The sequence below is a fragment of the Denticeps clupeoides genome, chromosome 16, assembly GCF_900700375.1.
Source record: "Denticeps clupeoides chromosome 16, fDenClu1.1, whole genome shotgun sequence".
In the NCBI taxonomy this organism is placed as follows: domain Eukaryota; kingdom Metazoa; phylum Chordata; class Actinopteri; order Clupeiformes; family Denticipitidae; genus Denticeps; species Denticeps clupeoides.
In genome coordinates this window covers 11,036,501-11,049,006 of record NC_041722.1, presented here as the reverse complement: position 1 = coordinate 11,049,006, position 12,506 = coordinate 11,036,501, and the positions used below count along the sequence as shown (strand labels likewise).

Below are 12,506 nucleotides of genomic sequence, written 5' to 3'. Positions count from 1 at the left end.
GACTTCAGGAAGCTGGAGTGTCTCATATGGTCTGGCCATCAATGTCCCCTGACCTAAACCCCATAGAGCTGGGACCAGTTGAAGCAGAGACTGAATGATAGTACCAGACCCCCACGTGACCTGGCAGAACTTCGTGTAGCACTATTGGAAGAGTGGAACACATTGCCTCAGAACAACATCATGAGGTTAGTGAGGAACATGGGGCGTCGCTGTCAAGCTGTCATTGCGGCAAATGGTGGAAACACCCGCTACTGACATTGTCAATTTTGGGGCTATCCCTGTTATTGTCTAAATGTTTGGGGTAATAAATATTAAACTAATGAAAATGGTGTTTCTTCTCATACATTATTTGTAATATTGGTAACTTTTACTTATTTCATTAAAAATTCAGAGCAAATAGGAAAAGTATTCATGTAAATAACAATATGCCTAACTTATTGTGAGTAGTGTAAAATGCAGATGCGGATGACTGTCAATAAAAATATAATATATTATAATCTGTGCGATTATTAGCTGCTGATGTGATGCTGACATACCATACCTGCCTGCTAGGGTGTGTTGGACCTGACGTCCGGTATTTTAAATTAGAACCACTGCAAGACGGCTGCAAGACTACCTTTCGGATTAATGTAATATCCTCAGTTGTGGATATGGATGATAGTCAATACAAACAGATTTGTGGTTATGAACAGATCTTAATGAAGTCAAATGTGCTTCTCTTATGAGAGGCTGCATGTGATCAATACAGAGTAGCCAGGAGAAAAAGGATAAAGCCATCACAATGCTGTAGGTGGTTCACACCCCCAGAGAGATCCCAGCACACTTCAGCTCCCATCACCACTGCCTCAGAATTCCAATTTCTGATTCATCTTCGCCACCCTACCACCCTCTGCCCCTTGTTTTTTGTTGCTAAGAGAGGAAAGACAGATTTCTGTTTGTGTCAGCATTTAGCAGGAGCACTTTCCTGCTTCAGTGCCCAAATTCATCATGGTTACTTCACCTTCAACAGGATTTCCACAAGGTCACGCCCACGAAAGGGGTAGATATGAGCAGCATACAAACGAAGGATGGGCCCATCGCACCCCCACCCCCACCTCCACAACTCATCAGTTTGATTGTCCACAGTAAAGGTCACGAGAAATATGTTTACTGTCTGACAAAAGGTTGAATCAGGAACATCAGCGTATGATGTTGGCTCTGCACTGTTAACATTTCTTACACAACCCAGTTCAGCACATCTGCAATAACATCAGCACACACACGCCTTGACAGAAATGCCTGATGGTACAGATTTTCATCCTCCCTACACTTGAGAACATCACAGTTGGTCTTTTCTCTGCTGTCCTGGCTTTTTAAGACAGCCACACAACACCGGGATGGCAGGAAGTTGGTAATTGATGCAGTGGCTTCGTCAGGCAATCACTGCACATATTGATCGGCAGGTTGTAAGTACTGCCATTATCACTCGAGGGATAGAAGAACAGCTAATAGCACTGGAAGAGCAGCTTCCACCCTGGACAATAAACTGAGGCCCGGGCTCCATATGGAGGCCCGATCAAAAAAAGAAGAATGATTTAATGTCAACCTTGTACATTCAAAAGAATCTCTTAAAAAAAAAAAAAAAAAAGACTCCCATTAAACTCCTTTTAGAACAGACAAAATTGAGTTCAGCCCACAGCGAACCCGCCAGCCAGGTGGTCTACAGCACCCCCCAGACCGCATCCCTGAGCTTCGGCTTCCGACTCCCGCTGCAATCGCTCAATAACTGCACATCCGTGGCAATCTACCAACAAGCTGTCTCAATCAAACAAACCTCTGGGGGTCAACGACTAGTCCAGTTGGCGTCAGCGTATCTTAGAGGTGGGCTACTGTGGGAGCTACAATAGCAATGGCGGCGAGAATGAATATTTCTGTTTGGCGGCTAACATCTAACTTGAGCCTGTGCCCACAGGTCTGATTTTAAAAGGAATGCTCAAGTGAAAGTGAGGGGGCATTAAGCGCCCCGCGGGGTTGGCGTGACGCACGAACTCCGGCATCCGCGCGGTGCTCATTATCCGCTGGGAGTCTGGCCCTCCTCTATTACTTTTCAATAAGCACTTCATAGGAGCATCTGCTCTAGAAGTATCAGCAGCATGTGAAGACAGGCGAGCAGACAAAAAGATCTGAGTGGGTCAGAGCGAGGTAGTCTGGGCAACTCAGCTGGTGCATGCGTTCAAAAACACAACTTTCGGCAGCATCGCTCGCCTTAAGCTACGCAAAAGGGTTCCAGGTCCCAACAAAGGTTTCTACAGCATTTACACTTAAACACTCAAAAAGTCTGGTCAAAAGTTTGGACGCACCTACTCATTTGTGGTTCTTGTATTTTTTTTATTATTGAACAAAACTGAAGAAACAAGACTATGAAATAACACTTGCGCAGTTATGTAACAAACAAAGTAAATGCAAACAAGACAAAAAATGTTGAAACATTTGAAACTCTCCAAATGTCATCATAATGACTATAGTCTTGGAAGTGCAGAGAGTCGACTCTGAAAAAACAGATACATCAAATATACTTTCTACTGCTACAACAAAAAAACTGCATTTACTGTACTTACTTTTTCCTTTTGCACTACCTCAATTATTGTGCGTCTACTATTCACCTCAATTGGCACGTACCACATTGTAATCAATATCACCAGGTTTATTTTGCTACAGGACGCACCAAACAATAACATTGGTGATTTCAATCTCTAAATTACGTTTAATTGATTCAAAGAATTTATTTGTGACATTGATTTGAGCCTTCATCAAGAGACAGTAAGCGGCTTCTCTGCCCGTTTTCGCATACTTTTCTCTCTTTACTTTACTCTCTCTCTCTCTCTGCCATGTAATTATCTAGCTACATTGCCAAAGCAATGTAATGACCAGACTATGTCATTTCAGCAGTGCTCTATCAGCATGCCTCCACAGATACAGCCTCTAATTTCCATTATTACTCTTATCGGACTTCTCCAAGGACAAAAGGGATGTCACCCACCCAATTTCCAGCAGAGGATTAGTATTAATTCTGGAACTGTTTAGAGTGGCAGGTGTGGGTCGAGGCATTAAAAAAAACACACACACAGACAGAATCTTGTTAGCCTGCCAGTGTAAAACAAGCGTAGCATTAATTCTGCATGAGGTGGACAGCGAAAATTGACTAGAAGACGGGCAGGACAGGCAAACTACTAATATAAGGCTGACGCGTTGTGCCATTTTGGAGGAATAAATAATGAATTCGCAGCAATCTGCCCAATTATTGGGTCTAATCCACAAACAATTCATCTGTGTTTATTTCAGTAAGCGTCTTTAAGGAGTTTCATGTAATATTCACACCTCAGACGTTAATTATTTATGCTGTGTTTACAAAACTGTGACTCTGGGTTGCCAATTAATGATGTTCATAAAACGCAGAGCGCATCCAGGCACTGCTTCACATGGCATTATAAATGATGCGATGCCAGTTCGATGATTAAAAGAGCAGGTAAGCCTACCTTTTGCCGAATCTCCTCCTCCGTTTTGACGGGAGAGCCCAGCTCAGCAACCTGTTTCACTCCATCACTGGAGTAGCCTCCGTACTCCCACAGCACATAGTTCCTGGAGTGCGACGCTCCAATGAGTGCCGACCAGTGATTGGCACGTCCTGTTACAGACAGGGAAAGCATTTGCAAGACTTGAAACAGGCCATTTCCACACATTGTTAGACAGTAAATCTGTCAAAAACCTTGTAAGCACAGACTGCAATGGAATTGAATAGAATGGATCCAAATGGGGTGGTGGTAACCTAGCGGGTAACACACTTATATATGACCCAGAACCACAAAAAAACTCACCGGTTCGACACACTTAGCAAGAAACTCAGTGGGGGACTGTCACTGTAGCTACTGACTACAGTCGCAATGGATCGAGGTGTCTGCTAAATGCCATGAATGTAGATGTAAAATATGGTTTACACTTTTTTTCAGTTGGTTTTGCTTGCACTATTTTAACCTGTTAACCTGTTCCTATGGTCTCTGTTATAAAGACAGTTGCCTTGTCAAGACAGGACAAGAGCTCAGTCAGTGGCTGACACCCAGACCAAGACAAACTGCAGAGTTCTGCAGCAGAAACAATCAATGGACAACATGCTCCCCAATTACATCAGGTCTGACCCATAATTACGCCGGCAGTGGACGTGCTGTGTAGGGAACTATTCTTGCCAAAGGTGATTAACGGGCCATGCCATGCCTGTCGTAGATTCACCCACCATGCCAATATGGGGAATCTACAATGGTTTATAGACACAACATGTGCAAAAGACTAATTTTCTTTGTTTCATTTTTGAGTAACACTTGGGTGGACCAGAACACACAACAGGGTGCACACAACATTCACCACAAGTGCACACCTCTGGCCAATTTAGAGTCACCCATAGTAGTTGGGTTTGATGTTTTTGTCTTTTTTTACAGTATACAAAAGAGCCTTTGGTTTGACCCTTGATCAGTCACACAATGAGCACATTGGGCCTGGACCAAGAATCAGCTCTGCAGGCAACTCCCCAAAAAGAAACAGGATAGAAGCATGGACCTATGTGGAAAATGGAAATTAAGTTAATATTGCTAAAACTAAAGTAGACATTTGCGCTTGGCATTGGCCTGAACTTTTGTCTGGAATCATTTTGGATCAATCAGCACCACAAGCAAATCTTCATTGTTATACAGTAGCATTACTTGTACATGGAACATAGCCATTGGATGCACGAAGGGGTCAAAAATCTGCATTTAAATGTAAACATTTAGAATTGTTTATACAGAGAACAGACTCTCTGATCGAACATCCTTGACTGATTTATTTCTTTATTTATTTTTCAATTTGAACCATTCTTGCAGTGTACACACTTTTTTTCTCTCCCCCGTAGAACTGCTTACCACACATTCCCACTGAGGTTAATCCCTCACAATCCATCAGACCTGAACTGAATTGCTGTGATGTTCTCTTATTTTCATATTTGCTGCCAGGATTTTTCCTCTATCGATGTTCTCATATTATTTATAGCGATTTCACAAAGGGCAGCCAAGAACTCATCTAAGACTTTAACCCCTTCTGCACAACAGTTATAGTGATATTAATTGAGTAAGATGGAGGTGGTTCATCAGGACACTTTTGGATTTCTCCACATTGTATTTATTATTGGCCTCCGCCTCAGTCGGTCTCTAGACCCACAACAATTTCTTTTCTAACAGCTGAATGAAATGTTTATCAGGTTCCCTGGTGTAACTAATGAGCCTAGAACAAGGTTTCATTCTTCTGATCGAAGCGCAGCGCAATCATCTTTCCACATGCCATCTTCACCTTCCCCTCCTTGTGTCAGGAGAACTGAGGGCCATCTGCCTCCAGTCCTTCAACAGACCAATAAAGAACTGATGAGAGCTGCATACAAAGAGACGGAGTGCATATATTCCAGGGATACAGAGCAAAAAAGAAGAAGGTTGCCCTGATTTGGAATAACCTTGCTTATGTGAATCTGTGTCACTGCCACTTTCATGCACACTGGCTGCCTCTGGCTGGAGGAAGCGTGGACAGATCGTCCTGTAGAAAATAGAAAGGTGACAGGCTGACACAGTGCCTATAGTTGGACCTCACCTTACTTCATCTTGCCACTGGCACTGGGACTTCACATCCACAAAATACATCAGCTCCTTTGTTCTGACTTTGGCATTGATGAAATATAAAAAACCTACATAATTACTCTACATAATTATACAGAAAGACACCAGTCACTAATTATGGAGGAGGAACACAATTATGTTCTATGTTTAACTAGAGAGTCAGGCCAGGTTTCAAAAATATAACGCAGCACATGACAGACTTTAGAGAAAAATGGTGAGTGGGTGCCAGCGCATGTAAGTAAAGTGAAGTGATTGTCACATGTGATACACAGCAGCACAGCACACGGTGCACACAGTGAATGTGTTGCATGAATGTGCCAGCCTTGACTTCCATGTATTTGTTTAAAAATACACATTTTACACCATTGCCCTAATACACTGTAATACAAGACCATGTGTCTTGTATTGTCTATGAGAGAAAGACAAGGCGAGTGCGTACAGTCAACCCCCTTCCCTCAAGCCCAATAGTAAAAAAAAAAGAACTTTCTCTCTCTGTGCTCCGGCAGCTAAGCTCATATATTAGGGGCAGGTGCTATCTCAGGGTTTATCTTACTGCAGGAGCCCTTTCTAATCAGTATATTGATCTGGGCTTGCGAGTGCATAACCGCCGGTGGAGAGCTGTAGTAATCCCCTGGAATAATTCACTCCCAATAAGACAGTGCCAAGGTTATCCACAAAGAGACCCTCCGAAGGCAAGAGCAGAGGAAGGGAGCAAGGGTTTCATAAGAGGAGCGTACTGTTACATCTCCGGGGGGCCTGGACACAATGCTTAGTGTTAACTCTGGAAATCTAACTTCAGCCGAGAGCGAAGCAAGTCGGCCATTATCTCTTCCCTCCGTCTTCTACCATCAGAATACTGAGGGGGGTCTTAAATCCAATGTGCAATCATTGTGTTTGCTGTAAAATGTAAAATGCATCAGTGCTTCAGGGAACAGAGAAATGTCTGTGCAGAAAAGATGAAAATTAAAATGATACAATAGAAATATTTTTTTTCTACATCCCCCCATAGCATGTAAAAAGCAAGAACACTGTCTGGAAGAATTTTGAACATACTGCAGATCAATCAAACCCATTTATGGACACACCCATTTGCAAGAAGCATTTGAAAGACCATCACACCGAATTATACATGAATTTTCGAGAACCGAGTAAAGTATTGTTCGAATGGAATATGAATATTTGATTTAGAATAATAATTTGCCACTATCAAGCAATACTGTTGAAGTAAGTTAAGTGTAAGAATGGCTGTGTCTTTGCTTCTCTCTCCTAGTTTTAAAATTGTAATGGCCGGAGCCACACGAGGTACTGTTATGATGATTTCTTGATTTATGTTGGGGTATTTTTGTGTGTGTGAGACGGGTGGGCCCGTCCTCAGAGCAGTGCAGGGTTAATTAATATTTGTGTGGTTTGTTTTGGGTTACCTAGGAGAACCCAAGGAAATGCATGTTTTGTGTCTCATGTTTGCACTTTATGCAGCCGTTTTGTCACACACATGCACTTTATGTCGGTATGTAACTTTGTTTAAATATTACATGTACCACCAGGTTTTGGAGAAACTTTGTTTTCACTGTGTACTGTCTAATATGTATGCAGCTGAAATGACAATAAAGCTCATTTAAACTTGACCCGTCACCTGTGCCCAGCCCTCAGAAGACCTTGTTGTAATGGTGTAAATGTGTAATTCTGCACCAGGGCTGACTTCAGATACAGTATTAGGGGATCACTAAGACCTATATAAAAATGACAGGGGACCTTTAAGCAAATCCTGTGTTTTGTTTTTCTTTACTTCCTGCATGGGGTCTGACTGATTTCATCCTAGCCAGAGACCATCTCTACATAATGACAGAGATGGGCAGTTCCACTGAAATATTGAGAAAGGGGTAAAAATGTAACTTCATTAAATTATATTTCCATTTTATTTACTTAAAATAAAAAAACATATCTGACACAGCCCTGGCTGTGGCATAGGCTGTAGGCAAAGAAAGGACTCACTGGGGTAGTCTTTAGGGTGAATCTTCTCTGACCAGTTGCCGTAGAAGGTGACCCTGTACTTGGCCGTTCCACAGGCACAGCAGTCCAGCAGGGGCTTGTCAGTGGCTTCCCCAAATAGAGGCTCTAAAAAGTGAAGGGCAAAAAGAACAGGGCAGCATCTTAACAAGGCGTCATGCCACACACAGCACCACCACCACCACTCACACACAAAGGGCATTTGATCAGCCCCTCAGAGTGCATCGTCCAATGTCACGCACTGCAGGAGGCCAAAACTCATTTGAGATCATTCCTATGCAAGTGTTGTCATCAAGATCAGGAGTCTGATGAAGAAAGTGCCTCGTCTATATATATATCGTGCCTCGTCTATATATATATATATATATATATATATATAGCTCCCTGTGCTCCACTGGGTAATAACACCTATGAGGATGACAGGGGGTCTGCAATAGAGCCATCTCATCTCATTTCAGGTCATGAAAGGCTTACCTTTTTCACACATCCTCTTCGTGAGGGAGCCTTCATCCTGGAAGTAGATGATCTTCTTCTGAACAATGCTTGCCCTGGCGGGGGGAATTGAAAATGAAGAAAGGAACAGAGGAAGTGAAGAAATAGATAGACATTATGAAACAAAAAAAAAAGAGATAGATAGACATACAGAGGGAGAAAGAGAGAGAAGAGAGGGAGGTGGATCAGTATCCCCTGGACTGGTTGTTAGTCCAGGAATAGAGACATGTGTCAAACAGCTGTGAACTGTAGCAGAGAAAGACCCCCATCCAAACAGAAGGCTTCAGAAGAAAAGACCCAAACCCATCATCAGGTAATGCCCTCTGAGGGAGTTGGGCAAAATGACAGTGCTTTTGATCCATAAAGCCACATGGTAATGAAACATAATAAGAAGCAGGGTAATAAACACTCGAGATGGATACATGCAGCCACTTCTGGTGCCTCCCGCTCGGAGCCGGCTCCATGAAGAAGGAGAAAAAATACAGACCGCTCACACATCAGCCTCCTCGGCATACAGAGTGAACAGAAAAAGAGAGGGATGCAAAATGTCAGCGATAAGACTGAGTGACAGGCGAACAGTCAGGCCTCACAGAGAGAGCCAGAGGAGGCGGCCCCTTTAGATAAAGACGTCTGAGGCCGGGAGAAGGGTGGGAGGTGAGGAAGGGTCTGAGCCCAGCACAAAGCATGACCACATGAAAAAAAGGAGGCCGGCACTTAAAAACCTCTGCTACTGCCCAAAGATCCAACCAACTAGATGGATGGACGGTAGGAGACCAGTGTCAGCCCAAATCGGTCGGGCTACACACAAAATCTGGAATATTTATGAACCCCTGGCCCACACACACACCTCTCCAGAGGGTAACAAGAGAGAAAAGCGTGAGTGTGTGTGTGTGTTTGTGAGGAAGATAGATTCTCTCCCGGCATGCTTGTTGCCTTTTTTTTTCACACACCCCCTACACTGCAGATACAATTTCAATTTCCTAATTGAATAAGATCCCTGCCTCACTGCTGAGTGGCACTGGTGGCCGCGCTGTCACTAGCGTTCCAGACGACGAGTGGAGAACTGGGGTAAAGTGCTATGCTCACTTTGTTTATTCATCTATTTAGTCTGTTATTTATTTTCTGCATCCTTTGTCATTCCGGATGCTGGGGGAAACGGGAGGGGGGTGAGGGATGACTGACAGCTACACTGCCCCCCATTCGTCATATGGGACTTTCTCCACTTCCTGCTTGCTTTTATACAAATGAGGTGCAGAGTATAACATGCCTCTAATTTCTGAGGATGACTGGAGTCAGTGAAAATTTTGTGCCCTGAACATTCCATCTGGCTGACAGGTCACGTTCGCCGAAACCCAAGCGGAACTGAGAGAGTGGACAGGGTAGCAGGAGATGAAGGGCATCTCTCTCTCTCTCTCTCTCTTGCTCTCTGTCCCCCTCCGAGGCCTTTCCTGTACCTCTCTAATTGTTCATGCTTTAATTCAATCTCACCCCAATTTCACATATCTCAGAGAGTGTGCCACCCACAGAAAGCCTCCTCGCTTTCCAGGGCCGACCAGGCAATCAGCCGCAGTAATGGTTATTTAACATCCAATTTAAATTCTATCAATGAGGCCCTATTATGGGCAGACTCACTTTCCTGCCTTTACACTGCTGATGCTAATCAGAAGCAGAACCCTCCACGTGTTCAGGTGCATGTGTGTGTGAGTATTGAACTGTACTGTATATTGAATCTATGCATTGCAGCCACTTGGATAAGTATGTGGGCAGTGTTTGTGTGGATGAGTCCCAGAAACCCCTGGATGGTTCAAAATGGTGTTATTGCTAACTAAGTTTCTTGACCTGGGATGCAATCTTATTTATAGTGCTTTTTTAGGATGTGGTTACACTTTGCCAAACCTCTATTGCGCACGAATTTATAATAATGAATCATTTTTAACAAGACTTGTTTTGCACAAAGAATTTAATACCTTTGGGGTAAACTTTAGGAGAGAAACGCTGCTAGTTCCAGGACATCCTGGTCATCATGAGCAATCAACCTCACTCTTTCCAGTCATCAGAGAAGTCACGCAATGCACCGCACTCTTCAATTACAGCCAACCACGGTGAGGGAAAAAGCAGCTCACGCGCCCATCTTGTCCACCACAATATTTGGGAGGTTTAAAAATATCTCACAAGAGCCCTCTAATATACAGAACAACTCCCTGCACACAGACATTTTCACTAATATGGCGCATGGTTAAACACAAACGTTCGAAAAAGCTTTTACCAATTTCCTCAGTCCTCCATCATTACTCTAAAGCCATCTCTTCACCTCCGCCCCATCAGTACAAGAAGATACTTCTCTTTTCTCAAACACTTCAACATTCATATTAGTTCCCAATAGTTACTCTGGTTCAAAATGCCAAATATTACTGTGTAAAGCCTATACACCTATAATGTAATATTTCAGGACATTGTACAGACTGTACGAAAATGTAGCATGCTGTTGTGCCCCTCTCATTGATGAAAGTGGTGCACATGTTTTTACGTACACTTTGCTACACTAAGTCCTAAAAAAGGCCACACATATTCTCCTGTCTCTTGAACCACTGTGCATCATGATCAGGACCGACATTTGACATTGACGTATCTTCCTCCCCCTCTTATGGACTTACTCCGTTTCTCCACATAGGGGACTGTAAATTTATTTAGAAGCTTCCAGAATGACATTAACAAATCATCCATAATGTGGACTGGAAGCTTCAGACCTTTTTCACATCAGCTGAGATTGCCCAGGCACATGCACATGCAAGGCATCTTTGTGTTCACAACGATAATTGGTTTGGACTGTAATGTTTTCTTGCTGTCACGACCCTCCTACTGAAAGCCGCAATTATGGTTTTGAGGGTCTACTTGTAATGCCATTGATTCCTGACAGAAGACACTCCCATTTGCCTCTTCCAGAGTACAGGTGACAACTTCCCCTTTGCCCCAGTTGAAGTGAAAATGTTTTTTTTTTCACTGTTCATTGACCAAGAATTTTACTAGCATGGCAAATTTCCCAGTCCCAGGCCTCTTTAGTTGGCCAGTGCTCTGTGTGCTCTGTACCCAGGCTTGACAACTTTTACTGCTGCTACAGTTCTACACTTCCCCTGTGTGCTGGTTGTTAAACCTGGTAGGGCCACACTGGACTACTGTGATTGAATGTTTCCCAGCCTCGTGCCAGTCTCAGTTACCCCTCCTGCGCTGAACTAGGGGTACGTATCCCAGAAGCATTTAGGCTAAGTACGTTGGATCCGTGCAGCAAAATGAGTCCGAGTGTGGAAGTTGCGAACTTTTGGGAAACACACTCCCCTGTTGAAACAGACGTTCCTTGCATCTGCCATGCAGTACAATGTCGCAACAACTGGTGCAGACCGCCGTGAAGTGAAAGACTCATAAATCAACCCCAACCAGTCCACATGGTCATGTACTCCACACAAGTACATCAAGGCTTTAAATTCTCCTGACAGGCCAGACTGGTCCCTGACATTCCAGGGTTGTTCATGGCCTGGCCCTGAAGAAGCCTTAATGTTTGCGCTGATTCGTTTTTAATGTCGCAGAGCTCTTCCAATCTTCCAGTTCAATTTAAAGGCTACTGGTCTGCCAATTTCTGCTCCTTAACAACCACTGGTGAAGCTGATCTAAAGATCTTGTGTGCATGATTTGTTCTTTAAAGCCCAAAAGACACAATCTGGGCCTGATTTTGTTAATCTATAAAGGCTCAGATTGATGACTGCCTTACAGGCTTGCTCAGGGCTATCTTATCAGGTAGACACATTTACAATCTGTGGCTGAGATGTTGGCTTGATTTTATGACCCTTAAAGTTTCAGCATATACTGTAGACACTTGGTCTCTGTGGTGCATTTTCATAAATTTTGGGTTTCAGTAGGGTGTTCTTTGGGTAGACATGAATTAGAAGGAGGCAGATGTGGGGGTCAGTCAAGCTCATCATTCATTCATTCATTCACACCAAAATAATGCACATTATAATAATGCATAAGAAGTGCAGAGTGTTTTATACAAAATACATAGAGACTGATAGGCCTGCTGACATCTTTAATAATGCACTGTCATGTAGGGCACAACCTTTCAATTTTGCTGCCTTCCTTACCAATTTTCCCGATCACATTATAAGTAAAAAAAAAACTTTGTTAAAGAACAGCCAGCATAATAATTCTATGCATGTGGCAGAATTTATTACATGCTATTTCTATGAGTAGTGCCACTCTGTAGCTTCTATAGCCACTGATTGTGTAGCACAATGAGTAAGGTCTTCAATCACAGGCACTTGCTATTTATGGAACTGATTAATGAGT

At 43.2% G+C, this 12,506-nt stretch overlaps 1 protein-coding gene across 1 annotated transcript in view; it reads right to left on the bottom strand.

Annotated features, from left to right (window-relative positions):
* Positions 1-12,506, bottom strand: part of spon1a (spondin 1a) — a 68,384-nt gene that overhangs the window by 48,393 nt on the left and 7,485 nt on the right. The window contains exons 4-6 of the mRNA XM_028955907.1: positions 8,151-8,224; positions 7,662-7,784; positions 3,516-3,664 (exon numbers count right to left, since the gene is read on the bottom strand). Of these exons, the coding sequence (XP_028811740.1) occupies positions 3,516-3,664; positions 7,662-7,784; positions 8,151-8,224 (346 nt within the window). The remainder of the gene's footprint in view (positions 1-3,515; positions 3,665-7,661; positions 7,785-8,150; positions 8,225-12,506) is intronic.